Genomic DNA, 26,981 nt, shown 5'->3' with positions numbered 1-26,981 from the left:
GTGTATCCGCTATGCCAATAGAGCTTTGGTTCAGTGCTAAAATAAATGAATGAATGAATGAATGATGGATAGAATTCCTCTAGTCCCCTCCTTCCAGAACCCTCATTCTCTGAAGCTCCCTGCAGTGTGAGTTACCACTGAATTTTAGAGATCAACATGTGTGTGCATGTATCTGCCATCATAAAAAAAATCAAATGTGTATGATTCACATTTCACTTGTGGTATTTCACTTGTGGTAGTTACATAATCTGGTGTCAATTTTAGAATTAAAAGTAAAGGGGTGGAGTCCAGTCTGTCATTCGGATCATAGCCAATGAGGCCTCTGTATGGGCAGGGCCTTCTGAGAATTCTGGGAATTCCTGCATTTCCTCCTTGGAAGCCGATGAGACTCTCTCTTGGCTCACTCCCTGGAAGACATTGCAGCTGAGAAGACAGATGGAACTGCACTAGGGTCCTGAGCTGGAGAAGCCACATGGACCTACCCTGATGCAACCAGATCTTTGAAGCCAGAGAAGCCATGTAGAGACCCCTGCCAGTGCTGACATGCTTACGCCACTGGATCCAAAGACTTTCTACCCACTGGTCTGTGATCATCCTGCATTTGGCGTCACTGCATGTGTTTCATGAGTCCGAAGAGGACTCTATAGATTGGTATCAGACATATGGGTTAACATCAGACTTATGGACTTGGACTGGTCTGGGTTGGGAATGATTTCTTAATGTACAATTACCCTTTATATAAAACTCTCTTATACATATACACATATGCATGCTTATGAATGTTTCTCTAGTCTACCCACTCTTGGCAAAATATATATCTTCTTGTTTTCCCTTTCAGAAACTGACTAAAAAACCCAATAGCTTCATACACATTTAATTCAATGTGTGTACTTTGTCTATAAATATTTCAACTGAACAAGATGGAAGTATTTTAATGAAACTTTTACTATTAAAGCCATATACTGAGAGGTGTAGGGGGGAGTGGGGAAGATAGGAGAGGCAAAGGGCAAATACATGTTTTCTAACTATTCGAAATTCACTACCATCCAGTGGATCCCAATGCATAGCAACCCTATGGAACAGGGTAGCACTGCTCCTCTGCGTTCCCGGGAGTGATTCTTTACGGGTGTGGAAAGCCTCATCTTTCTCTCAGAGAACAGCAGTCTAACATGTAATCATGACTAATGGACAAAAATAAAGCAAGCCACATCTGTTGATACTACTTAGGTCCAACTGAAAACTTTGAGATTATGGTTTCTTGGTTCAAAGGTTTAGAACTAGGACTTCATGGGGCTATCCAGGCAAGTGGCCTGACATTTTTGTTCCACCTACTACGCCACTGACTAGTGCCTACACACTTAAAAGCTTAGGAATGGCCATCCACAATAAAAAAAAAAAAAGACTGTGCTTACCTGGGAACACAGAGGAAGTCCCCACCTGTCTGTCAGTTTGTCCCATATGGTGGCTTGTGGGTTGCTATGATATTGAAACCAAGCCACTGGGACTTGACGTATCAGCGGGGTTACCCGGGGTGAACAGGTTCAGTGGAGCATCCAGCCTAGAAACAGACTAAGGAATAGGCTTCCATTTCTGAGGGATTCGCCTCATTAATAGCGGTGGGAGACTGATATGGTACTGGAAGATGAACCCCTGTGATTAGAAGGAACCCAAATCTGACTGGATTTAGAAAAGGACAGCAAAAAATTGATCATTGCTGACATAATTGTGCTTTATGGATCATAACAAATTAGGAATGACATTTTGAGTAATAGGAATTTTGGAACACTTCATTGTCCTCATACAGAATTTGCATGTTGACCGAGAGAGGTCATTTGACTAGACCAAGGGAAAACTGCATGGTTTAAAATTAGGAAAGGTGTGTGTCAGGTTGTATTTCACCATAGTGATCCACTGGGTTTGCTGAGCAAATAATCCGAAAAGCGAAATTATATGAAGGACTGGGCATCAAGATTGAAGGGAAATTACAAAGTTCGATATGCAGATGACACACCCTTACTTGCTAGACTGAAGACTGGAAATACTTATTGATTAGACCTTCAGTATGGATTACAACTCAATATAAAGAAAACAAAAATATAAGTAGGCCAATGGGCACCATCATGATAAACGGAGAAACAATGAAAGTTGTTAAATCTGTACAGTGAATAAGGAGCACTGGCGAACAGATGCATTTGAATTGTTGAGGAAGAGTATTGGAAGTCCCTTGGACTGTCCAGACAAACCCAGCTGTCCTGGAAGTACTGCCAGAATACTCCTTAGAAGCGAGGATGGCAAGACTTCGAACTCAAGTATTTTTGACATGTTGTCTAGAAAGACCAATCCTGAGGAGAGGACATCATGCTTGGTGTAGGGTAGTGAAACGGAGGATGCAAAATGAGAACACGAGGCAGGTCTTCAGCGAGGTCGATTGAGGCTGAACCAACGGGCTCAACAAAGAGAAGACCTCAATTACGGTTTGTAGCATATTGATAGAGTGAAAATGATGACACGTGACCTATGTAACCGATGACATTGGACTTCGCATAGAAATTGTGAAGGAAAAAAGAAATTGTGAATGGATATATGTTTCATGTGTTGCCACAAACATTTTAAACAACTAAGTCTGATGAATTTTTGTAGAACAGTTCTCTGCTTTTGATGAGGACTTATTTTATACTGTGTAACAGCATGTAATTATGGCTTCCTGTTCGTTTATAGTCCTACTCATAATTAATTTATTAGTTCAAATATTTATTAGTTCAAATATTTTTTTAGATGAGGCCAGCCAGCAACAAACAGATCTGAAGACAGAAATTCAAAAAACACAGCAGAAATAAGAGGGCCTAAAAAACAACTAGAAGGCAAAGGGAAAACAGACTGTTATGGTTGAAATGCTTAAGTGACTAACAGAATGGTCAGCAACCTCAATGGTGCTGAGGCACTGAGTCATTCTGAAAGGAAGACATCATTATGAACTCTAGAGCTTTAGAATTTATACATAGACCAAGATTCAAGGATTTAAGAAAATAACTTCAGTGGACAAAAAGTATGTAATTTCCAGGGAACTGATTACAAGAGTCTACATATAACCTCCTCCCTGGGGGATGAACAACAGAAAAGTGGGTGGAGACATCGGACAGTGTAAGATATGATAAAATAATCATTTATAAATTATAAAGGGTTCATGAGGGAAGGGGGAGCGGGGAAGATGGAAAATGAGGAGCTGATACCAAGGGCTCAAGTGGAAAGCAAATGTTTTGAAAATGATGATGGCAACAAATGTACAAATGTGCTTGACACAATGAATGGATGGATGCATTGTGATAAGAATTGTACGAGCCCCCAATAAAATGATTTAAAATAAAGTATGTATTTCCAGCCACTGAGCTTAAAGTTACTTTCAAGGTCATTCCTAAGAATTGCCTATTAATTAAACCTAAAAATTGACACAATAAGACTCCATTATCACAATCTCCATATATATATATTCTTCCTTACTACAAAATAATGTTAGTGTTATTTAAAATCTTTTTCCTCCACTGTTGGGAAAAACAAAATTTAAAAACTTTTGAAAATAATGAAATAAAAGACCCAAGGAAGCTTTTTTCTAAAAGCATAAAATTGAAACCATCTGTTACCATATTCCATCCTGTTTTAAAGCTGTCATTACGCCCAGGAGGGAAGCACTCTATAAATCAATTTGGATCCACTTATCTCCACAATTCATGTCCCAGAGAAGGCCAAAGACGTATCTTATTGAAGAGTAGCCATAAAATACCAAATTGAATCATACTTGTGCCTTATTGGTTTTGAAACCCAAGCACATCTGTTCAATTTGTTTCTATCATTTTCCTTGAGGAAATATGCATACGTAAAACCGACTGCTACATAATCACTGGAGTTGTTAAATGCCAGGGAGTGAGTTTCAAGTCTTAATGATTCTATGTACAACAAAATGATGCTAGGCCTGTGGCATCCTCCATAAGCGTTGTTATATTTGAGCCCACGGTTGTAGCTTCTATTATCAACCTGTAACTATGAAGCTCTTACTCTTTTCTCCTGACTAGCCCTCTACTTTCCCAAGCCTGGTGTCTTCTCTAGGGACGCCGCGTCCTTCCCAGTAAAGTGTACAAAGTACGGGAGAAGTCGTGCCATCCTCACTTTGAAGGAGCATTCTGGCTGTACTTCTTTCAAGACGGAAGTGTTCATTCATCTGGAAGTCCATGATCTTGTCAACTCCCCTTGCCTACATCTAAGTTCAACTATCCCAATGCCTGTTGGGTCTCTGTGCTTCACTGTCGGTCTTTCCCATGCGTTATGCGATGAGTGAAAATACCATGGCTTCGGTTACGCTCACCTCAGTCCTCAAAGTCCCTTTTCCTTTTGAACACTTTAAGAAAAAGTTCTTTGCAGATCTGCACGATGCAATACATTTGATTTCCTCACGGCTGCTTCCGTGGGTGTTGATTATGGATCCAAGGAAAAAGAAATCCTTGACACCTGCCGTCTTTTCTCTACTGTAATGTTTACTGGCCCAGCTGTGAGGACAATTTCATGTGTGGTACAATCCATACAGAAAGCTGTAGTCTTTATTACATAAGTGCTTCAAGTCCTCTCTGCTCTCAGCGAGTGGCGTTCTATCAAGGTATGAGGAGCCTGCTTCCAATTCTGATGCCTCATTCTTCACACAGTCCAGCGTCTTGGATTACTTGAGCAAGTATGGTGAATAGATACAATCCCGACACCCACCACCAAATATTCTCTTGTACTGTTCAAACACTCACCCCTTGGTCTATGTATATGTTCCTCATGAGCACATTCGAGGGTTCTAGAATTCCTGTTCTTCGCAATATCATTCACAATTTGTGTGATCTACATAACCAAACACTTCGGCATAGACAATAAAACATATATCATCTTTCTGGTATCCCCTGCTTTCAGCAAAGATCCATCAAACACAGTAATTCTCTCTCTCATTCCATATCCCCATCTCAACCTGGCTTGAATCACAGAAAGCTCTATTAAACAAAAATATCAAAATGTGACATTATTGTTGTTCAGCCTATCTCCCATCAAGGTCTAAACACTTCGCATGTTTCTATCTTGGAAGAATGTTCTGCTCTTTGATTTACATGTCAAACAGACTCTGGTATCCCTGAGAGATTCAAGTGGTGTGCTTTTTAAGTTTGTTTGGGTTTTTTTTATATTTGAGAAACAAAAAGAAGTCTAAAGGGGCAAGGCTAAAGCAGAAGGAGTAAGGCTTCCCAACAAAATTCTCACAGGAAAGTCCACCTACCCTACAAAAATTGTGATGGACTCAGCACAACCTTCCTGGTCAATGCAAATTTCTAATTTTCAATTTTCTTTAAACTCCATAAGGCCTCATAATCATTTTGTGTCAAAAAAATCTATCACCATCACCCCCATTGGAATCCCAAATTACACTCACCATAATCTTCTGAGCTGACCTCTTTGCCTTGAATTTGCCTGGACCAGAAGATCCATTCCCTTGGAAAACTTTGTTTTAATTAGTACTTGTGACAGTTAGGGTTTTTTTGGTGCCAACATGGCTCCCGTAAGTACATGTGGGTGGAGGTTAGCCTGTCAATCAAGTCACAGCTTGTTTGGAGGGCAACCAGGATAAATGGCTTGCAGGAGGCCAGCCTCTCTGCTTCTCCTTCCGGTTGATAAGCCACATGGAGCAACACAGACCTGCAAGAGCTTGAAGATGCTTCCACTGGCGCTGCATCTAGACTTTACACCCACAGGCCTGTGATCTTCCTGCATTCTGCATCATTCAATGTGCTGCACGAATCTTCAGAGGGATTTATGGACTAGTATCGGACTTATGGGCTATTATTGGACTTAACGGACTTGATCTGGACTGGGCGGGGCGGTTTTCTTAATGCACAATTACTCTTTGATATAAAGCTCTTATACACATATGTGTCATTGGATTTATATCTCTAGTCCACCCAGCCTAACACAGTCCTCTTTTCTTAAAAGCACTCTAATGAGAATGATACCAATGTGTGACTAAGACAACTTGTCTGCAGCCATCTAAGCTAGTTAACACAGAGACAGGAGTAAACAAGTTTTGTCTGTTTTTTAAACCTGAACCTATGCATGTATGAACTGGAACCCTAGCAGATTAAACTTGGTGTTTACATATGTACAGTCATATATATGAGGGGACTTTGAAAAATTCCTCACAAATTTCTAGAAATCCCTGTGTAAATCATATCATTGTGAATGAGAGGGAGTGTGGAGTGGAGACCCGAGGCCATCTATAGGCAACTAGACATCCCCTTAAAGAAGGATTGTGGAGAGGAGACAAGTCAGTCAAGTAGCACCAATGAAAAATACAACTTTCCTCTAGTTCTTAAATGCTTCCTCCTCACCCACTATCATGATCCCAATTCTACCTTAGAAATCTTGCTAGACCAGAAAATGTACGCTGGTACAGATAGGAACTGAAAACACAGATGATCCCTTCAGGACCAATAATGAGAATAACAATACAGGAGGGGAAGGGGATGGTGGGGGAGAAAGGGAAAACTGATCAAATGATCTACACATAACCCCCTCCCTAGGGGACAGACAGCAGAATAGTGGGTAAAGGGAGACATCAGTCAATGTAAGACATAAAAAAAATTATAAATTATCAAGAGTTATTGAGAGAGGGAGGTTGGGAGAGGGAGGGGGAAAATGAGGAACTGATACCGAGGGCTCAAGTACAAAGAAAATGTTTGGAGAATGAAGATGACAACAAATGTACGAATGTGCTTGACACATGGATGAACGTATGGATTGTGATAAGAGTTGTACGAGGCCCTAATAAAATGATTTTTAAAAATCTCTGTGTTTGTGTATATCAAAATATGAAAGCATTAATACATTTTTTAGATATTTCATGTAAAATTCAGAAATAAAACAGAAAGGGGCATATGTGTGTGTTAAAATAATTTAATTTTCCCTGTACATTTCTGTCCATATGAGCCAACAGAAATCAAGAATGCACACTTTTTAATATTTACCTGTTTTGAGACATTCAAGTCAAATAGCAAGAGCAGAATTCAGTCAATAACTAGTGAAATGTTTAAAAATATATATTAGACAACAAAAAAGTTTTTACAAGATAAAAAATAATCTTCCACAATGCAACAAATTGCAGATCACTGAAATTTTAACTCCTTAGATGGTTTTCAGTTCAGTTTTTGGTTTTGAAAACTAAAGACAGTCAAAAAGAAAAGGTGTTGAAGAATTCCTATCTATTTCTACGTTTTTCTTTCTTGCTTCGACTACCTGCTACACTGTTCAGCGATGATGATGGGGTAAGTGCTCTCGCATGACCCGTGGCCTTGAGATGCTCAAAGAGCTTATTCCGGGAAGGAAATTCACCGTGGCAGGTTGAACAGCTGATGAGGACATCACCCTGAGAAGGGAAAGAATGGTAAATAAAGGCAAGCATTAATCTCCGAGGGCAGTGTTTTCTAGTGTAGTGCTGAGATGACACATCCAACAATTATAAAAGGAAGACGTCCTTCTAAAGCAGGAAGCTTCCAGGACAACAAGCAGTGTGGCCTGAGGAGCTGATACCACGGGCTCAACTAGAAAGAAAATGTTTTGAGAACAATGGTGGCAACACATGTTCAAACGTGCTTGACACAATGGTTGTATGGACTGTGATAAGAGTACGAACCCCAGTAAAATGATTTTTAAAAGAAACAACAACAACAAAAAAACAATCAGTGTGGCAGGTACCCCATTAGTTTAAAGAGGAATCATTTATGCTTCACAATTAATCTTCAAAATCATTATGCTTGACAATTAAGACTTCAAAATCTTAAAAGTCGCCAAAGCTTCAGATTTCAGAAAACTGAAAAATAATTGTTCTACTACAAACTCTGATTACTTCCAACACACATTTTTTTAGAATTCTTTTTTAATTGTTTTATTAGGGACTCATACAACTCTTATCACAATCCATACATACATCAATTGTGTAAAGCACATCTGTACATTCATTGCCCTCAAAGAGAAACCATATTAACATATATAAATTCAAAATTTGCCAAGTGAAAGTTCAGGGACCCACACCTTTGCAGAAGGTTTCCGGCAGAAGGGCTCTAGGGACCCGTTTGCGTCGTTAGGACATTATACTGTTGATACACAAGGGCCACAGAAAAATGCAAGCATGATGCTGACCTACCATTGTTTCTGACTCGACAGGTCCTCTGGCGGCAGGTTTCTTGGTATCTTTGGCTTTCTTTCCTTTGGGTTTAGGAACACTGAAATATAAGTAACGCACATAAGCTCAGTAAAGCGTATTCCTTTTAATCACTTGTGAGAGTGAGAAGCATTCCAAAGGTTAACTCCTTCATCAGAATGACTTAGTTAATTCTCACAGTTCAAATGAACACCTTTGAAGAGATCAAATTTGGCACAAAAATTAGGTAATTTCCTTGCAACCATTGAAACGCAAGCTAAAATAAGATCCTGAGCTTTCGGACAGGGTGTTTTGTTAAAATTCAATTCACTTAAGCATCATTTATTGAAGCAAACCATCTTTACCCGCAACTAGTAGCAGTCATACAAAAAAAATCTATCCCTCTGAATGTGGTTCCCCCAAAACCACTTCTTGGAAGGTGACCCAGTGTCTGCCAGTGCTAGGGAGGGAATACAGGTACAGCAGCAGCCTTGTTCTCCTGTAGAAGGCAGGCTGCTGATGCCAGGACAAGACAGAAACCGTATCGGGATAAGGGGCTCTGTCTAAAGTAGCTGAACAGTCTCGGAGCACACTCCTCTTGCACGCTCTTCCCAGCGGGCCGTGGCTGTTGGGACTCGCTGTCCACTGAGCTCTGACCCAGTGACCCTATGTGCAACAGAACGAAACACCGCCCAGTCCCAAACCACTCTTAGAGTGATTGTGAGGTTTGGGCCCATTGCTGCAGTCACTGTGTCAATTTATCTCATGGGCCGTGGGGGGTGGGGGGCGGGGGGTGGGGAGGGGATCTTCACTTTTTTGCTACCCTTCTTTCTACCTCACCAAACATGATGTCTTTTCCTGGAAATGGCCTCTCCAGAGAACAGGTCCAAAGTATGTGAGACAAAGTCTCACAATCCACACTTCCAAGACAGACTTGTTTATTCTTCTGGTATATTCTACATTCTTTGTAAAACTATCGGCATTGCTTCTCAAGTCTACCTTATTCATTACCCAGTTTTCATATGCATATGAGGTGACTGAAAATACCAAGGTTAAGTAAGCCACAGTCTCAAAATGCTATGTATTTGGTTCCTTTTGCAGATTTTCCTAATGCAATATATGTTGCTTTGACTGTTGCTTCCATGAAGGTTGACTGTAGATCCAAGCAACATGAATCCTTGACAACTGCGACGTTTTCACTGTTACTCGTGTTATTTATTGGTTCAGTGGTGAGGATTTTGTTTTCTTTATGTTAAGGTGCAATCCATGCTAGTGGTGTTGCCAGGTGCTGTTTAGCAGTTCAAAATCACCAGCTGCCCTAGGGAAGAAAACTGAGGCCATTTGCTCCAGTAAAGATTTACAGCCTGAGAAAACCTATGATGGGTCACTAAGCAGGGGGGTAATCCACACTGAAGGCTGAAGCCATCCGAGTCATGGCACACAAAAAAAAGGCTGAAGCTTTTGATCTTCAACGGGAAGTACTTCACGTTGTCTTCACCTCCAGCAAGCACGGTTATGTTATGTCAACCAACTGCATGATGCAGATCGTTCATGTCTCCCTCCAATCCTGATGTCATGTTCTTCACATAGTTCATTTCTCAAATTATTTGCTCAGCATACAAATTAGATACACATGGTAAAAGAATACAACCCTGAAATAATCCTTCTCTTATTTTAAACTATGCAGTATCGCACATTCTGTTTGAACAACTGCCTCTTGGTCTATGCACAGGCTCTGCAAATGAGCACAATTAAGTGTTCCGGAATTCCCACTCTTCAGACTACTATCCATAAGCTCTCATGATCCACATATTTGAATGTTTTTGTAGTCAATAAAACACACGTAAACATCCTTCTGGCATTCTCTGCTTTCAGCTAAGACCTGACAATGATATCTTCTCACATTCCACAACCTTTTCGGAATCCTGCCTGCCTGCCTTTCTGGCAGATCCCAGTCAATATACTGCTGGAGCTCGTGCTGACTAATCTTCATCAGCAGTAATCTTCATTGCATGTGACACTCATGCTAGTAATTGATCATTTCTGTATTCTGCAAGGTCATCTTTTTTGGAATGGGCATGAAATTGGATTTCTTCCAGTTGGTTGGTTGACTTAGATGAGTGAACACCTCCAATGCTACATCTCTTTATGGAAACTTTCCTAATTGGTATTCCCTCAATTCCTGGAGCCTCATTTTTCACCAATGCGTTTACTATAGCTTGAACTTCTTCCTTCAGGATCATTTCTTGATCGCGTACCAAACTAACTCACTGCCATCGAGTCAATGCTGACTCCTGGTGACCCTATAGGACAGAGTAGCACTGCCCCTGTGGTCTCCAAGGCTGTAACTTTTTACAGGAATAGAAAGCCCCATCTTTCTCCTAAGGAGCTGGCTGGGGGTTTCAAACTAACCTTGCAGAGCACAGCACAACAAGTAACCACTAACCACCAGGGCTCCTTTGATCACAGACTGCGCCTCCTGAAATGGTTTTTCATCGACCGCTTCTTTGCAATATGACTCTAAGAGATCACAAAGGTTGGGGCAGGTGTGTGTGTGGGAGGGGGACAGATAAAACTTTATCTACTGCATTGGGATAGTAATACAATACAGTAATACAATATGAAAAGCAGTGTGAGGTTTCATCGAAAACTAGAGATCTAACTCCCTGGTGATCAAGGAATCCCACTCTTAGGTATGTACCCTAGAAGCCTAATAAGAGTACCACAAACAGATACACGCACATCTATATTCACTGCAACTTTATTCACCATAGCAAAGGAAAAAGCCTAAGCCCCCCTCAACAAATGAATAAACAAGCAAAAATGTGGTACATAAAATGAAATATTACAAAATCATGAAGAACAATGATGAGCTCATTAATCATAGCATGGATGGATCTGGAGGGCACTGTGCAGAGTGAAATTATGTCAATCACATAACGATTTATACTGCATGATCCCACTTCTACAAGATAAGACTAGATATATCAACAGGGACCCATGTTCACTGGTGATTATCAAGGAAGAATAGAGGGGTGAAGGAAAATCACTAAATAAATCCAGAGGGCTTCAATAAGTTCATGGAAAAATGACCATGGAATTTTTCAACAAACTTTTAAGCTCCCTTTTGGACATGTTTTATTTCTGGGTTGGGGGCAGGGGAACCAGCGTAGAATGTGGGTGTAAGAACACAGCTTGATCAAAGCAAACGATGCCGCTAAGAAGCATACAAGATAAAAGGAGGTTTGCACCAATATAACTTGGCAACTCGAACAATAATAAAAAAGTATTCCCCTTACTGAAGTGTTGTGGGGAGGAGATGAGTCATTCAGGGTGCAGGGTAACAACAATGAAACATGTAACTTTCCTTTAGTTCTTAAATGCTTTCGCCCCGCCCCCCCCCCACTATCAGGATCCCAATTCTACCTTACAAATCGGGCTAGACCAGAGAATGTACATTGGTACAGGTAGCAACTGGAAACACAGGGAATCCAGTACAGATGACCCCCTCAGGACCAGTGGTGTGAATGGTGATGCTTGGAGGGTGGAGGGAATGTGGAGTAGAAAGGGGGAGGGGGCGATTACAAGAGTCTACATATTGCCTCCTCCCTGGGGGATGGACAGCAGAGAAGAGGGCAGTGTAACATATGACAAACAAATAATAATTTATGAATTATGAAGGGTTCGAGAAGGAGGGGGGAGTGGGAAGGGAGGGGGAAAAATGAGGAGCCGATATTAATGGCTCAAGTGGAAGGCAACTGTTTTGAGAATGATGATGTGTGTATGTGTGCTTGACACAATGGATGTTATGTATGGATTGTGATAAGAATTGTACGAGCCCCCAATAATTTTTTTTAAATTGAGGGTAATAGTAGCATGTGTAAATATGTAGGCAAACATGTATAGGGATAAGTACAAGTTTATACAAAGGCATGCACAAAAGAAGCATCTATGTTTACACTAACATAGATGTGCACATGTGCACACGTATATATCCACAGAGGGCACAGTTACAGAGCCTTCTCATACATCATCAAACAACTTACAAGAATGGTTTTGAGTTCAAAGGCTTAAGCCTTACTCTCATGGGACAACTTAGTCAACTGACATCATCACAAAGTTCACCTTCTGCATCCCAGTAAGGTGAGTGACATCTGGAGTCTTAAAACTTTACAGACAGCCATCAAAGATACAACTGTATCTCTGCATTAGCAACAAAAGAGAAAGAAGGAAACTTAAGTCTCAGAGAGCAAACTAGTCCATAGCGCTAATAGCCCACACCCACCAGGGTCCTATCCATCCTGAGACCAGAATTGTTTGAAGGAGGTGGTCCCCAGCTCCTGTGGACCAACCATCCTGATCAGAGCTACGACAGATGGACCTAATAAAACCAGAGGACAAAGATAAAACAGAACTCAAATTCTTTAAAACTCCAGACTTCTAGACCAGTTGAGACAAGAGGGTTCCCTGAGACTATCACCCTAAGATACACTGAACTCATGACACTAGAGTTCCCTAGTTGCCCAGGAAATAGAGCAACCAGAATGCATTTAAAGAGAATGTTGATACATTGTAAGAAATTTAACTAATGACACCAAAATTTCACTGAAAACAGATTTTTAAGGAAACAATAAGTAACTGACTCACCTTTTTCATATTTATTCTTGAATTAATTTACTTTGACTCACCTTTTAGTATTACTTTGTGGATTGTCACACTGTTCAGCGGTCTCGGTGACACTGTTGTTGTCTTGGGGGCCGTCTCCCAAATCTTTGGCACTGTCTTGGTTTAAATTGGTATCTTCTGGATCAACTTTTACTTCTCCAGTTCCATTTTCATTTAAATTGTCATCATAACTCTAGTTAACAAATCACAGGTGCCATTTTAAGTACAATTATTCTCAAAATACTGCCATCTTATGTGACATTGCCAAATAATTTTCATAATAGATAATATTACACCTCATACCTTGGTAGGCGTACATCTTAAAAAGGGAGGTGCAGAATATGGAAATGCGCTTCAAATATGGATATGCATCACAGAGATAGTAAGTTATGGAAAAGTCCACAGGCATCCAATGTGCAATAAGTGTATGACAGAATGTATGAAAGAAGAGTATGAAGGTCTTAAAAACCATGTTTCCAAAGACAATCATTCAATTATGTGGGGAAAAGATGTTTCCAACATAGTTAGGAAGAAGAGAAGATAGGAAATGCTACATACAGCTGGATTACAATTTGACTCAATGTTAAGCAATCACTAGAGGCACAAGCAGGGACGCTATTTCTAGTTTCCCTCTGATGTGAGTGAACAAACATTACTTCTCCGGTCAGGAGGGATGAAGAATCACAACACAGGAATCAAACAGGCACTAGCAAAGAACGAGGTTTGGCAAGCACACCTTCAGCAAATTCAACTGTTTTTCCTGTGTGTGTCACATTGTACCACGTGTGCACACACTGTGCACACACATCTCTGCACCCTGGTCTATCTATCCAGAAGCAGGTAGCTGGCAGGTCTTATGGCACCTCACCCGATTACAGCCTCGGCACCTTTATGTGGCCATCATCACCCTCTTTATCGGGCTCAAGAATTTAACACTAATACTAGTCTAGAGATCATGTGATCAGCTGCTAGGCTGCTAACCAGACTGTGCAAATCCCTTACCACTCTGAAGAAGAAAGCTGTGGAAGCCTGCTTCTGTAAACATGACAGCCTTGGACACCCTGTGAGGCAAGTCCACTCTGTCCCTTAGGGTCTTCATAAACGGACTCTATAGGCAATGTGCTTTTTGCCTTTTTAAAAAATCTATTACACGAGGACCTGATGCAAGGGGCTTAAGTGGAGAGCAAATGCCTTGAGAATGATTGGGGCAGGGAATGTATGGATGTGCTTTATACAGTTGATGTATGTATATGTGTGGATTGTGGTAAGAGTTGTATGAGTCCCTAATAAAATGTAAAAGAAGAAAAGAGAAAAAAATGATTAGGGCAAAGACTGTACAGATGGGCTTTATACAATTGATGTATGTATATATATGAACTGTGAAAAGAATTGTATGAGCCCCAATAAATTGTTAAAATTAAAAAAAAAAATCTATTACACAACTCATGTTCGAATTTCTAGTTGTTTTAACAGTCCTGTGGCCTTGCAACCCCTGATAAAGGATGTAGCCAAAGCACATCTCACACCTCTTTAATCATCTTTAATCTACAACATTCCCATCTTTTTATTTTTGAGTCATGCATGCTGACAAGTTGGCGACTGTTTCGTAGAACGCCCCGTGACCTGACTTTGCCTGAAGGTCTCCTTAGAATCGGATTAAAGTTAAACATTTTTGGCGAGGGTTCTATAAAGACAACACCGTGTCCTCAGAAGGTATCAGAGGGCAAAGGGAGTTGTCCCCGTGTGTGGGGTGATGTTACAAACACCACTGGCTAAGCGGTTACAGTTTTCTCCTGGAACATACCTTTTTCCTGGTTTAACAAGAAACTTGTGGGATGCTACTTTCAAACTGTGAAGATCCTTCTTGCTCCCCAGGGGCCCTTAATTACCGAGACGGGTCAGGGCTGACGCACTCATGAATTACATCTGTGGCCGCACACCAGCAGCTCTCTGCCTGCATTATCACGGCCAGCACTAACTCCATTTTCTTCTGGGTCCTTTAAGCCCAGGCCAGCCTGCTCTCTGTTTCTAATTTCAGTATGAATTCACAAATTTTTCTTTCTTTTAAAAACCAGTCTATGATAATCTATCGCCAGTATTCTTTTTGACGATCCCTCCCAAACTTGGCTGGTCCTTCAAGCTGGCTAGTGGGAGCATTTGACACATCCCCACCTACCTGGAACACTTTCGTTTCCAGCAGAAGATGCTACGGGTTTTCCTTGTACCTTTCCTGTCCCAGCCCTGGAGTCCATCAGGTCTCCCAGGTGCCCTGAATCCGATCAGTGGGGAACGGTATTTAGAAACCACAATCTGTGCACTCACGGCCGTCCACATCATCCAGACTCACAGAAACCCTACAGAGCAGGACAGACAGGCCCTGGAGCGTTTCTGAGACCGTCAAGCTCTATGGAAGACGGTGGGATGAACTGCCAACCTTTCGGTTAGCAGCCCAACACTCAACCCACAGGGCCACAAGGGCTCCTTCTGAGCTCAGGCACCTCCAATTCCAGCCCAGTAGCACTGCGTTCTTCCTCCCGCTCTTTCAGTGATATTTCCCTGTGACCAAGAGCAGCTAGTTTCCAAGCACTGACCTGTTTATTCATTTGCTCCGTCCTACAACACCCAGCCACCGCTTGTCTGTCACTTTGTATTGTGTGGCTTGTGTGTTGCTGGGACGCTGGAAGCTATGCCACTGGTCATGTTCAATCAGGGCATTGTGTGCAAAGTTACTTGAACTTTGGGGTGTGTTTTCGAGACAGTTATAAAAGTAAATGGTATTTGAACTTTTCCTCGTAGGCTTATCTCTGAAGCTTTTTGTGTCTATTGTGACCAATTCCTCCAGAGCAGACAGCCGAGTCCTTCATAGTCTGTGCTTTGTCTGGAAGCTCTGCTGAAACCTGTCCACTTTGGGTGACCTGCTGGCCTATGAATACCAGTGACATTACAACCGCTGTGTCAAGCACATTTGTACACATGTTGCCATCATCATTTTCAAAACATTTTCTTTCTACTGAATCCCTTCTGTCAGTTAGGACCATTTGTGCCCCATTCATGGAGAGTGCCCACGATCAAGATCAGACCAACACAGGTTAGGTACACAACCCACCTCCTCTACTTCTCCCTTATTCTAGTGCAGTGGTTCTCCACCTTCCTGATGCCACAACCCTTTCATACAGTTCCTCATGTGGTGGTGACCCTCCAACTACTAAATTATTTTCTTTGCTACCTCATAACTGTGATTTTGCTACTGTTATGAATTGGGTGACCCTTGTGAAAGGGTCATTCGACCCCTAAGAGGTCACAACCCACAGGTTGAGAACTGCTGCTCTGGTGGTTCTGGTAACTGACAAAACCAACAAACCTGACTCCCTGCCATGGAGTCAATGATGGCTCAGAGACCCACTGTGTGGGTCTCTGAGACTGCAAATCTTTGTGCAGAAGAAAGCCTCATCTTTCTCCTGCACGGCAGCTGGGGGTTTCGAATTGCAGGCTTTGCAGTGTGCAGCTCAGAGCACAACCCATATGCCACCAGGGCTCCTTGGCCCCGACAAAGGCAAGAGAGTTTGTTTGAAAGTACTGAGTACAGTCTTGGATGGACGGTAGCATGAGCCAAATGGCTAAAAGGAGCATTCAACTTGCCCTAGTCTCATCACTGATGCAAAAAGTTTCAGCTTACCATCTAACATGTCATGTATTATTTTTGAAATATGAAAATGGAAAGAACTGTCAAAAGCATTAGTATAAATTGGATAAGCCAAATATGAAGTTTGATGCATACTTACTAATGTGTGTTACCCAAGTTTTCTTCTAAATCTTTTCAGTTTTTAAAAAGAGTATTTTCAAATAACATGTCCACAAAGTTCATGAGAGAAAGTCTGGACATCCTTGCTCCTCATGAGCACGCTAGCTGGACTTCTTCCAAGCCACACAGGCTTTTTTTTTTTTTGTAAATCATTTTATTAGGGGCTCGTACAACTCTTATCACAATTCATACATACATCAGTTGTGTAAAGCACATTTGTACATTCACTGCCCTCATCATTCTCAAAACATTTGCTCTCCACTTAAGCCCCTGGCATCAGCTCATTTTCCCCTCCTCCCCACTCCCTCCTCCCTCATAAACCCTTGATAATTTATAAATTATTTTGTAATATCTTGCCCTGTCCGACCTTTCCCTTCACCCACTTTTCTGTTGTCCATCCCCCAGGGAGGAGGTCAAATGTAAATCCTTGTAATCGGTTCCCCCTTTCCAAACCACTCACCCTCTACCCTCCCAGTATCACCACTCACACCACTGGTCCTGAAGGGATCATCTGCCCTGGATTCCCTGTGTTTCCAGTTCCTATCTGTACCAGTGTACATCCTCTGGTCTAGCCGGATTTTTAAGGTAGAATTGGGATGATAGTGGAGGAGGAGGTAGCATTTAGGAACTAGAGGAAAGTTGTATATTTCACCATTGCTACATCGCACCCTGACTGGCTCATCTCTTCCCCGATACCCTTCTGTAAGGGGGTGTCCAGTGGCCTACAAATGGGCTTTGGGTCTCCACTCTGCACTCCCCCCGCATTCACTATGATATGATTTTTTGTTCTGTTGATGCCTGATCCCTTTGACACTTGGTGATCGCACAGGCTGGTGTACTTCTTCCATGTGGGCCTTGTTGCTTCTCAGCTAGATGGCTGCTTATTTACCTTCAAGCCTTTAAGACCCCAGATACTATTATCTTTTGATAGCCGGGCGCCATCAGCTTTCTTCACCATACTTTGTCTTCAGCGGTTGTGTCGGGAGGGTGAGCATCATAGAATGCCAATTTAATAGAAGAAAGTATTCTTGCATTGAGGGAGTACTTGAGTGGAGGCCCAATGTCCTTCTGCTACCTTAATACTAAACCTATAAATATATGCACATAGACCTATTTCCCCATCCTCCTATATAAATATATTTACATGTGTACATGCCTTTATTTAGACCTCTATAAATGCCCTTTGCCTCTTAGCTCTTTCCTCTATTTCCTTTGGCTTTTCCTCTTTTTTTTTTTTTTTGAAGGCCACTGACTTTATTGATTTAAAAAACTTCACAAGGACAAAGGCCGTTCTACCAAAAAGGAGCCAAATGGCCTAAAACAGACCAGAGGTGAAGGTGAGCGTGAGGGGAGGGCCAGGAAAACTGGTAACTGTGACCGTGGGCCTGGCAGGGGACCGGGACTTGAAGGAAGGAAGGGGAACTCATGCAAGAGTGTGAAATCCGAAAACGTTGAAATGGTGAGGGCAGAGATCTCCCGGAGGCCCTGGAGCCATTGGATGCGAACAGGACACAGCAAGCTTCTCCTTTCCAGAGGACGGGGAAGAGTCCCTACCCAGCTGCACCAAAGGAGAGTCTGAGCTGGGACCTGGGGGCTCCCCAGACAGCATCACCAGAAGGCGTCGCACCACTCTCGAAGGCACCCAAAGCACTTCTGGGACTGGTTGGCACCAGCGCCACACGTGTCCTTGAGCCATTCCCGGAAGAGATCATCTTTCTTCAGCACCAGAAACTGCTCCAGGACCACATAGGCCTTGTCGAAGGCCCTCTCCTCCAGCTTCTTGCCCAGGACATCACCAATCCCAGGCAGGCTCTTCACCGGCTTTTCCCCCATGAGCTCCGCCACAAAATCTCGGTGCTTCTGGGAGGTTGTCATCTTGAGCAGGCGTATTAATCGGCAGCTCACCCGTAACGGCTCCTCTCGCCACTAGCTTGACTTTTCCTCTTGTCCCACTCTCATGCTCAGTCTTCATTTGGGTTTCAGTAATTCCTCTTGGTTACATTGCCCCGATCACGCCCTGCCAGGCCTCCTACACCCTCCTCACCACCAAAGTGTTGTTCCCTTGTCCCTGGGTTTGTAAACACCACTACCTTTCCCCCCACCTCCCCTCTCCCATTTTCCCCCGGAACTGTCGGCCCTGTTGTTTTCTCCTCCAGATTGTTCATCAGACAGGCTTGTCTTTCTGGCAGCTCATGATGCATGGACAATGAATGAGGAAGAACAATGTACTTGAAGGGTGGTGCTGACACAGAGTACTGACAGTACCCCGGACCGCCAGAAGAACAAACTAAGTTGGCTGGGAAGAAGTACAGCCACAGTGCTCCTTAGGGGCAGGGATAGCAAGACTTTGGATGATGCTATCAGGTAGACTAGCCCTAGAGAAGTACATCAGGCGTGCTCAAGTAGAGGGATACCGAAAAAGAGGCAGACCCTCAAAGAAGCGGGCTGATGTGGAGGCTGCAACATTGTACAGAGTGCAGGGCTGGGCAGGGCTGCATTCTGTGGTACACTGAGTCATTAGGAGCTGCAACCAAGGGCACCTAAACAGATGGGCAGTGCCATTGCATCATGACTTTAACTTGTGCTGCCCTAATGACCAATTGTGCTGCACATATTTTTGTGTACTTATTTTCTACCTGTTTCTATAAAATTTTGGGTGGCAGGCTGGATTTCGCTCATGACCATAGTTTTCCAGCTCCTGTTTGAGATGATGTATTTGTTCTTTCACATTTTCCACTTTATTCCAACTGCTGTGCTCTGCTAGTATGCTAGCTTTTTGTGAATCAAGTTACTTTGTGCTAATAAAGATAATGATTATTATATTTCATTTCAATAATTACGCTCATGTAACGCATGCCAGTTTCTCACTTTGGAAGTATAAAATAACATTTAAAAATTTTCAAGCTTTTTGGCTGGAACCTATCTGTGTAAATTCTAGCTTCTCCACGTCCTAGTAAATTAGTCCTAAGACACATGTGTAATAATGGAAGGGGCTGAAGTTCCCCCAGAATGGGTGATATTGGGATTGTTGCCAGTATAGTAAGGTGGGGTTTAAGGCCATATTTACACTTTTTGTAAAAATAAAAGATCGTGTCTGGAAAAAGAAAAAAATTTTTCAATAAATATTATCTTGACAAACAAGATAATTGATTACATTAAAGTGATGCAAAAATCATTGCCATTATCTTTAGAACCACAATGGGTTGCCTAATTATATGGGTTGGATCATGGGAGGGAAACCCAGGGAGAAGGCAATGGGGCCAATGGCCCCGGAAGGTAGAGGGGGAAGAAGATGGGGAGAAGGGTGTGGTGAGCAGATGGCGCCATGGACAGCGGAACAACTAGGGGGTATGGGAGGGGAGCTTGAGGGTATGGGAGGGGAGCTTGGGGGTATGGGAGGGGAGCCTGGGGGTATGGGAGGGGAGCCTGGGGGTATGGGAGGGGAGCTTGGGGGTATGGGAGGGGAGCTTGGGGGTATGGGAGGGGAGCTTGGGGGTATGGGAGGGGAGCTTGGGGGTATGGTAGAGAGGTTGGGGGAAATGGTGAGCGAATAACAGATGAGTTCAAGAAAGAAGAAAATGTTTCAAAACTGACTGTGGTGATGATTGTACATCTCTTCTTGACATGACAGCTAATGAATTGTATATGTCAATATTACGCCAATAAAACTGTTGAAAAATAAAATGGTGGACTTCAATTTTCCAAGTGATTTAAAAGCTCTTACTGCAATCAGATGTATCAAGATGCATACCTAGTGTTTAATTTCGTCATTCAAATAATTCATACTACGAGAAATCTAGATGCAATATTTTAAAACACAGATAATAGCAATTTAGAAAGCTAGCTACAAAAAGGAAAATATTATTCTCATAGACATCATTACATTCATGACTGAAAGTTAAAAGCTAATTCCCCATACCTGTGCTGGCTTCTGTTTCTTTTTCTTCTGTTTTTTAGAAAGCCTAAGGATAAGAATAAATCAAAATGTCAAAATCCTGACATTGTAAGAGTTTAGGTCAAAAAAAAAGGAAAAAAGGTCTCCAAACTAGCGATACAGAAAGCAGTAAACTAGTAAAAATATTCCATGTGAAACATTAAAAGGAAAAGAAAATATTCACATAACCACATTTGAGAGTTCTAGCAATGGTTCAAATGAAATTGACAGTCATGAGCGGATTGACTAACTGTCCAGTTATTCGTCTGCTTTTAATAAAGTCATGACAGAGCTGTCTGGTTGGCCACCGTCAAGCCGATGCCAGCTCAGTGCCAACTCATGGTGCCACCAGGAATGCACACACAGCAGAAATCGCTGCCTGGGCTTTCAGGGCGATGACTCTCGGCAGCAGACTGATACTCATACCACCCCTGGCGACCACTTGATATCAGCGCTAGATCCAGTCAAACAACGGCCCGCTCCTTTCCCTAGTAAAAGTTAATGTTAACTGCAAAGCTGCGTCTTGGGAGGAAAGCGCGTTTATCGGCACTCTCTCGGTGGGATAAAAGGGCACTTGGCAGCATGTAATGCTGAGAGGTACTTTTGTCTGGGGAGGTCGTCCACTTCTTCCTCAGAATCGGCATTGCCCGCATTTTCATCCACTTGTGGTCCCGAAAACTGCTCCTCCTCCTCTTCCAACTGCTGCTTCAGCAAGGCCACCATTTCCCGGTGCTTCTTTGATTTTTCGTGATTCCGCATGCTGAAAGAACAATGTGAGGTGAGGGACTGCCACAGGACGGTCTCTACCAGCCCGAGCATGCTGCGGGGTGACCAAGTCATCCAGCAGTCACGAAGTGACACGGCAGGGCCATCAGAAAAAGGTTGGGGGGGGGGGAAGGGGTGACAAGTTCTCCCCCAGCTTTCTCTTCTCAGCCTTTAAGTCAGGCCTTTTCCACTGTTAACTTTCATCTCTGAGGGCTAGAAGGACAAAAGTAGCTTGGCTTTTCCCAGGAGAGTGAGGGTCACCCTTCTGATTCCATCTCCTTCAATGTGAGCTCTGTCACCACCCTTTTTCTCTCGGTCTAAAACTCAACAATGTCCATCTCGATGCTGCCCCAGGCAATTAAAGTACTTCCCAAAAGAGAGCTGACATCACTTCCAAAGCCTGGGTTAATATCTGATGTGTCGCACAGGTTGGGGTTCTGGGAGCCCTGGCAGCACAGTGATTGATTATGTAATGGGATGCTTGCTCACCACCAGCCACTGCTCGGGAGGAAAAAAAGCTCTCTACTCCCACTGAGTCACAGCCTCAGAAACACACAGCAGCAGGTCTACCCTGGTCCTTTATGGTCGGAACCAACTCAGTGGCAAAGAGCTTGCTTTTGTTCAACTGAGATGTCTGACTTACTAGCTTGGTTTCATAGTCTTCCTTCCCACCCTAATTCTCCTGCACGCTAAGGTTCCTTGACAATTAATGTGAATTCCGAAGTTGGAAGGTACAAGAGTATCTTGCTGAGGCAGAAAGTAAGTGCATGGTGAATTATTGGTAGATGTCAAGAGGACAGGTCACACCTGGACAACTGTGAGCATGAAAAGCACAGGGAATATTTAACATTGGGGGGATGGAGGGGAGGATCTGTAAATTCATACTGACAATATATAGACAAGTGGAGGGGAGAGAGAGAAAGGGAGGGAGGGAGGGAAGGGTAAGGAGGGAGGAGCAGATACGAATGAGGAAGACAGGTGAATCATGAGTTCATTCTGCTAACTTTATTCTGAGAGCTGGGCATTCTTAAAATGAGAAAAACACCTTCACTGCTAGCTTTTGTTTCCAGGTTCCTCCCTTCTCTTCTGCCACTCGTCCGCCAATTTGACGGCTCAGGCTCTGTGGCGGCAAGACTCAGGGCTGCGCACCCTTCACCTGCCCTCTTCAACTTTCTTCCTCTGTGCAGCAGACTCACTTCCTTCTTTGTGAAATGCCACTCCCCTAGTGGCCTAGTTATCAGATGTTGCACTGCTAGCCGAAAGGCCAACAGTTTGAAACCACCAGCCACGCTGAGGCAGAAAGAAGCCGCTTTCTACTCCCATAAAGAGTTACTGTCTCAGAAACTCACAGGGGCAGTTGTACCCCTTCCTATACGGTCACTATGATCGGCAGAGTAGTCGCTCCCCTATTCCCCCCTCCTTTTTAAGCATCCCTTGTAATACTCCCCTCATCCTCACTAACCCCATAAGATCAAGTTCTTCCACTTAAGGTAAACTAAGCTCTTCGACTCCAGCAAATACACGCTGGGTGCTATGCTTCGATTCTCATTTTGGAGACCACAGGCTGCCCGGGAAGGTTCTAGTTGACAGTGGATCTGACATTAACACAGGGCAGCTGATGAGACGGGCTCTAGCCACCTTGCCAGGGTGGCAACCCCTTCTTTGCCAGAGTAAGCGACACTGCTGCCTAGAGACAGCCTGTGTGCTTCAAATGGAGTTGTACATGGGAATACCGGAGCAAATGCAAACAAAAACAGGGCCGTTGCTTCCTTCCCCAACGAAATCACCCAATGTTGGTGATGATGATGATGGTGTGTGTGTGTGTGTGTGTGTGTGTGTGTGTGTGACAGAAAGAGAGGGAGGGAGACAGAGACAGATTGACTGATTGCTGGAAACAAACTCTATGCTGATTTTCAAAGTGTTACACCTCACTTCAAAAGCAGTTTCAAAGTACGTCAAAGACATACATGTGAAACCTAGAACTGTAACGACCACAATGAAAAGTAAGGACAAACTCAGGGCCCTTACACACGGCACAAGTACTAGCAAACAAGGAAAACACAAGGAGCAGCGCCTCTCTGCGCAGCACCATGGGGGTCAGCAAGAACAAGCGCCTTACAAACAATGGCGAAGAAGGAGCCCAGAATAAAGGAGTTGATCCGTTTTCTATGAAAGATTGGTTTGACGTCAAAGCACCAGCTACGTTCAAAACAAGAAATACAGGGGAAACACTGGTCACCAAAATTGCATGTGATACCCACAAGGGTCGTGTTTTTGAAGTGAGCCTTGCTGATCTGCAGAATGACGAAGTTGCCTCTAGATAATTCAAGCTAATGAATGAGGATGTTCAGGGCCAAACGTGCCTGACGAACTTCCCTGGCATGGCTCTTACATGGGACAAGGTCAAACAATGGCACGTCAAGAGGCTCCACAGTCAAACAATGGCAGACCGTGATGGAAGCTCCTGTTGATGTCCAGACTACTGGCAGCTGTCTGCTTCATCTCCTCTGTGCTGGTTTTACTAAAACAGAACGTAGCAAGCAGATTCAGAAGACCTCTTATGCTCAGCACCAGCAGGTCCGCCAGCACATCCGAGAGAAAGTGATGGAGATCATGACCCCAGCGCTGCAGACAAACGACTCGAGAGATGTGCTCAATACGCTGGTTCCAGACAGCACTGGGAAAGACACAGAAAACCTTGGAAATCTATCCCTCCACTCTATGATGTGTGTGTCATTCTGGAGAAACTACTGGAGACAAGACAGGTGCTGAACTGGAACGAGCTGATGGCTATGAGCCACCTCTTCACGAACCTGCTTAAAATTCACTCTTAACAGGGACAAATAAAAGAGCACATTGCTGGGGAAAAGAACCAAATACGAACAGCAGAAGACAAACGAGGTACCTGGGAACTCATAAACGTTAGCCACGTGCACACATCGAAAGATCACCCACAGAGTGAAAGAAACTCACAGTCTGGGGAAAACTCTCATGCGATGACACAGGACTCTTATCAGATATAAGATTAATCTCCAAAAAGTACAGAAAACTCCACCCCCTCAATGAGAGAAGACAAACAATCCAAGTCTAAAGTGGACAGAGCACAGACAGACACTTCACTACAGAGGACATAATGAAGAAATACTCTCTATCCTCGGCCACTGGGGAGATGCAAATCCACACAGTGGGCAAATCTCATGCCAGCACTAATAGCAAGTTCAAACACTCCAAAAACAATACATGCTGGCAAGTGTGGCGAGACGGGGACCCTTGGACACAGCTGATGTCGCTGTAAAAGGGGGCAGCCACGGCGGCAAACGGTATGGCGCTTCCTTTAGAAGCTGGGAACTGAAGTGCCATGTGTGCCAGCAAACCCTCTACTCCGCATAGGTCCCAGAGAAAGAGCAGCCACTGGGTCCACGCATACCAGGAAGGCGGGAGCCACCTGAATGCCCTCACGGCGGGAAGAGATCAACCAATCACGGCCCTGACCCACAGAGAAATGATACGAAACACTGCAGAATAACGGGAGAATCTGAGGAACACCTCATAGCATGAACACACCTGGGAGCACACTGTACTGAGCAGAAGAGTCAACCCCAAAAGGACAAACATTGGCTGAGGCCACTGTGGTAAAAAGCCAAGACAGGTGTTCACAGCCATGGAAACCCTCTTTGCTACCAGGAGTGGGAGGGGCTGGAGGGTACACACATGCCAACTTGGATGAAGGGGAAGGCAACGTACATTGAGAGTTCAGCCAAAAATGCTGGAGGCAGGAGAAGGCACTGGAAGGCACAGAAGAGGCAGAGGCAACAGAGGTTGCCATACACCCAGAGCTGCTGCCTAACAATGGGGATCTACGAGCAGAGGCACGGACAGACAAGCTGACTGCTTGGTTGAGGGGGAGGGATGGGGATGGGAGAATACACACAAATATAGAAAAGTTTGACAGGAGAGAGTTTACTTTGGATGCGTATAACCTTTGCTGCAACTATAGCCATTGGTGCAGTGGAGCCTAGAGGTTGAGAACTTCTTAAGACAAAACCAGGAATCTTAACAATGAGTCTTTAAGCCTGGGAGCTCAGGACCGTAGTCCCAGGGGACACCGAGGCCAATGAGCATAACAAAGTCCACAGAGACAGGGCGCTGTATCCTACTGGAGCATCGTGTCCTAGTCATGAGCAGAGACTAGTCTTACAAATTTACCAGAGGCCACTTGAGGGGCATTTATTAATTTCCCCCTGTTCAGAGGAAACAAGAGTGAAGACATTTAAAGTCCCATAGAAACACTTAGTCTAATGGACTAATGAACCCTGTCTGTCTCGAATGCACTGAGAAATAGATGGTGCCTGGGGGAGATCACATCAGACGTTCCTGGAGAGAACACGGAAAGCATGGGGAATAAAACTCAAAATCATACAAAAGACCTGACCGGTCAGAGAAGACTGGTGGACCCCCGAGACTATGGCCCTTAGTCTTGCTTCCTGTCTGGGAAGGAGCCCAACCCTCGGCTCCTTTTCGGCCAAACGACAGAAGGTTGGCAGAGGGAGCAGTCACACTAGCAGGGTAAGCACACCTCAGGATCATCCACTACTTGAGATCAAAAGGGTAGCACTGATCCGAGGACAAAGCTCCGAAGGGTCCGGAGCGGAGAAGAAATGGAAACAGGAAACCCAGGGAGGAGGTGGGATGAGCCACGTTACATTCTGGGGACGGCCATCAATGACATGAAATAAAATGTGTACAAACTGTATCTGGAAAACTGGTCTCGCTTTCTAAGCCTTCACCCAATCGACAATACACAGTTTTAAAAAATAAAAGATAGTCCCCCAATAAAGTGAGTTTTTAAAATAAATTAAATAAAAGATAGTAAACATACGCCTTCTCCGTCTTGAATGATTTGTCACACGCTGGGCAGTAAAGGTCATCGAAAAGATCAGTACCCTCTTCTTCACTGTCCTTACCTACAGAGGGAGGAAGGCAGTAAGAATCCTGTCTCAGTAAAAGATACATTTAAAGGGCACTGAAATTGTTAAATGAATAAAACTACCTGATTTCCTTAATAAAAAAATAAAGAGCCTTCAAGTGATGGATGTCTAGTCATGACTAAAGTTGTACACAGATTATAAACTAAAACAGTGGTTAGACCTTACAGGAAAGCAAACCGTGACATCAGTGTTTAAAGCAGCAGGGCAATGTAAGAGAACGCATCCAACTAGATCACTTTGTCACTCATTTTCACAAAAAAACCCTTACAGCCCCATGGATGAAGTAAGTTTTAAAATCAAGGGTCACATTAGAAAACCGAGAGTTCACCAGAAGCAAAGAGCTGGACGTTTCAGAACCCACTCTGGAGGAAGGTTGGCTTCAAACTACAGCTGTGTCCCACTCTGACGTTCTGAAGTGACTGCAACCGACACCCTCCCACCGTCGTTGGTGTGCTGCTGCGCTGTGCAGCACGTCAGCTCCCACTCGCAGCCAGCCTGCTCGACAGAGCTATGCTGCCCCGTAGGGTTTCTGGAGGAGAGAAAGTCAGCTCTTTCTGAAGGGCTTGAACCACCGACCTTTGTGAGCAGCCGGGCACATGACCGTGACGGCACCAACTG

At 43.6% G+C, this 26,981-nt stretch overlaps 1 protein-coding gene and 1 pseudogene across 1 annotated transcript in view; both read right to left on the bottom strand.

Annotated features, from left to right (window-relative positions):
• Nucleotides 1-6,950: 6,950 nt before the first annotated feature.
• Nucleotides 6,951-26,981, bottom strand: part of DNAJC21 (DnaJ heat shock protein family (Hsp40) member C21) — a 31,490-nt gene continuing 11,459 nt past the window's right edge. Inside the window, exons 7-12 of the mRNA XM_075540926.1 lie at nt 26,255-26,339; nt 21,212-21,370; nt 20,596-20,638; nt 12,898-13,067; nt 8,213-8,291; nt 6,951-7,435 (exon numbers count right to left, since the gene is read on the bottom strand). Of these exons, the coding sequence (XP_075397041.1) occupies nt 7,268-7,435; nt 8,213-8,291; nt 12,898-13,067; nt 20,596-20,638; nt 21,212-21,370; nt 26,255-26,339 (704 nt within the window). The 3' untranslated portion in view covers nt 6,951-7,267. The remainder of the gene's footprint in view (nt 7,436-8,212; nt 8,292-12,897; nt 13,068-20,595; nt 20,639-21,211; nt 21,371-26,254; nt 26,340-26,981) is intronic.
• LOC142438900 (barrier-to-autointegration factor pseudogene) lies at nt 13,093-20,586 on the bottom strand (annotated as a pseudogene).

Source organism: Tenrec ecaudatus, chromosome 2 (assembly GCF_050624435.1).
Source record: "Tenrec ecaudatus isolate mTenEca1 chromosome 2, mTenEca1.hap1, whole genome shotgun sequence".
Classification (NCBI taxonomy): domain Eukaryota; kingdom Metazoa; phylum Chordata; class Mammalia; order Afrosoricida; family Tenrecidae; genus Tenrec; species Tenrec ecaudatus.
The sequence above is the reverse complement of the archived record's forward strand: the minus strand, read 5'-3'. Positions and strand labels throughout refer to the sequence as shown.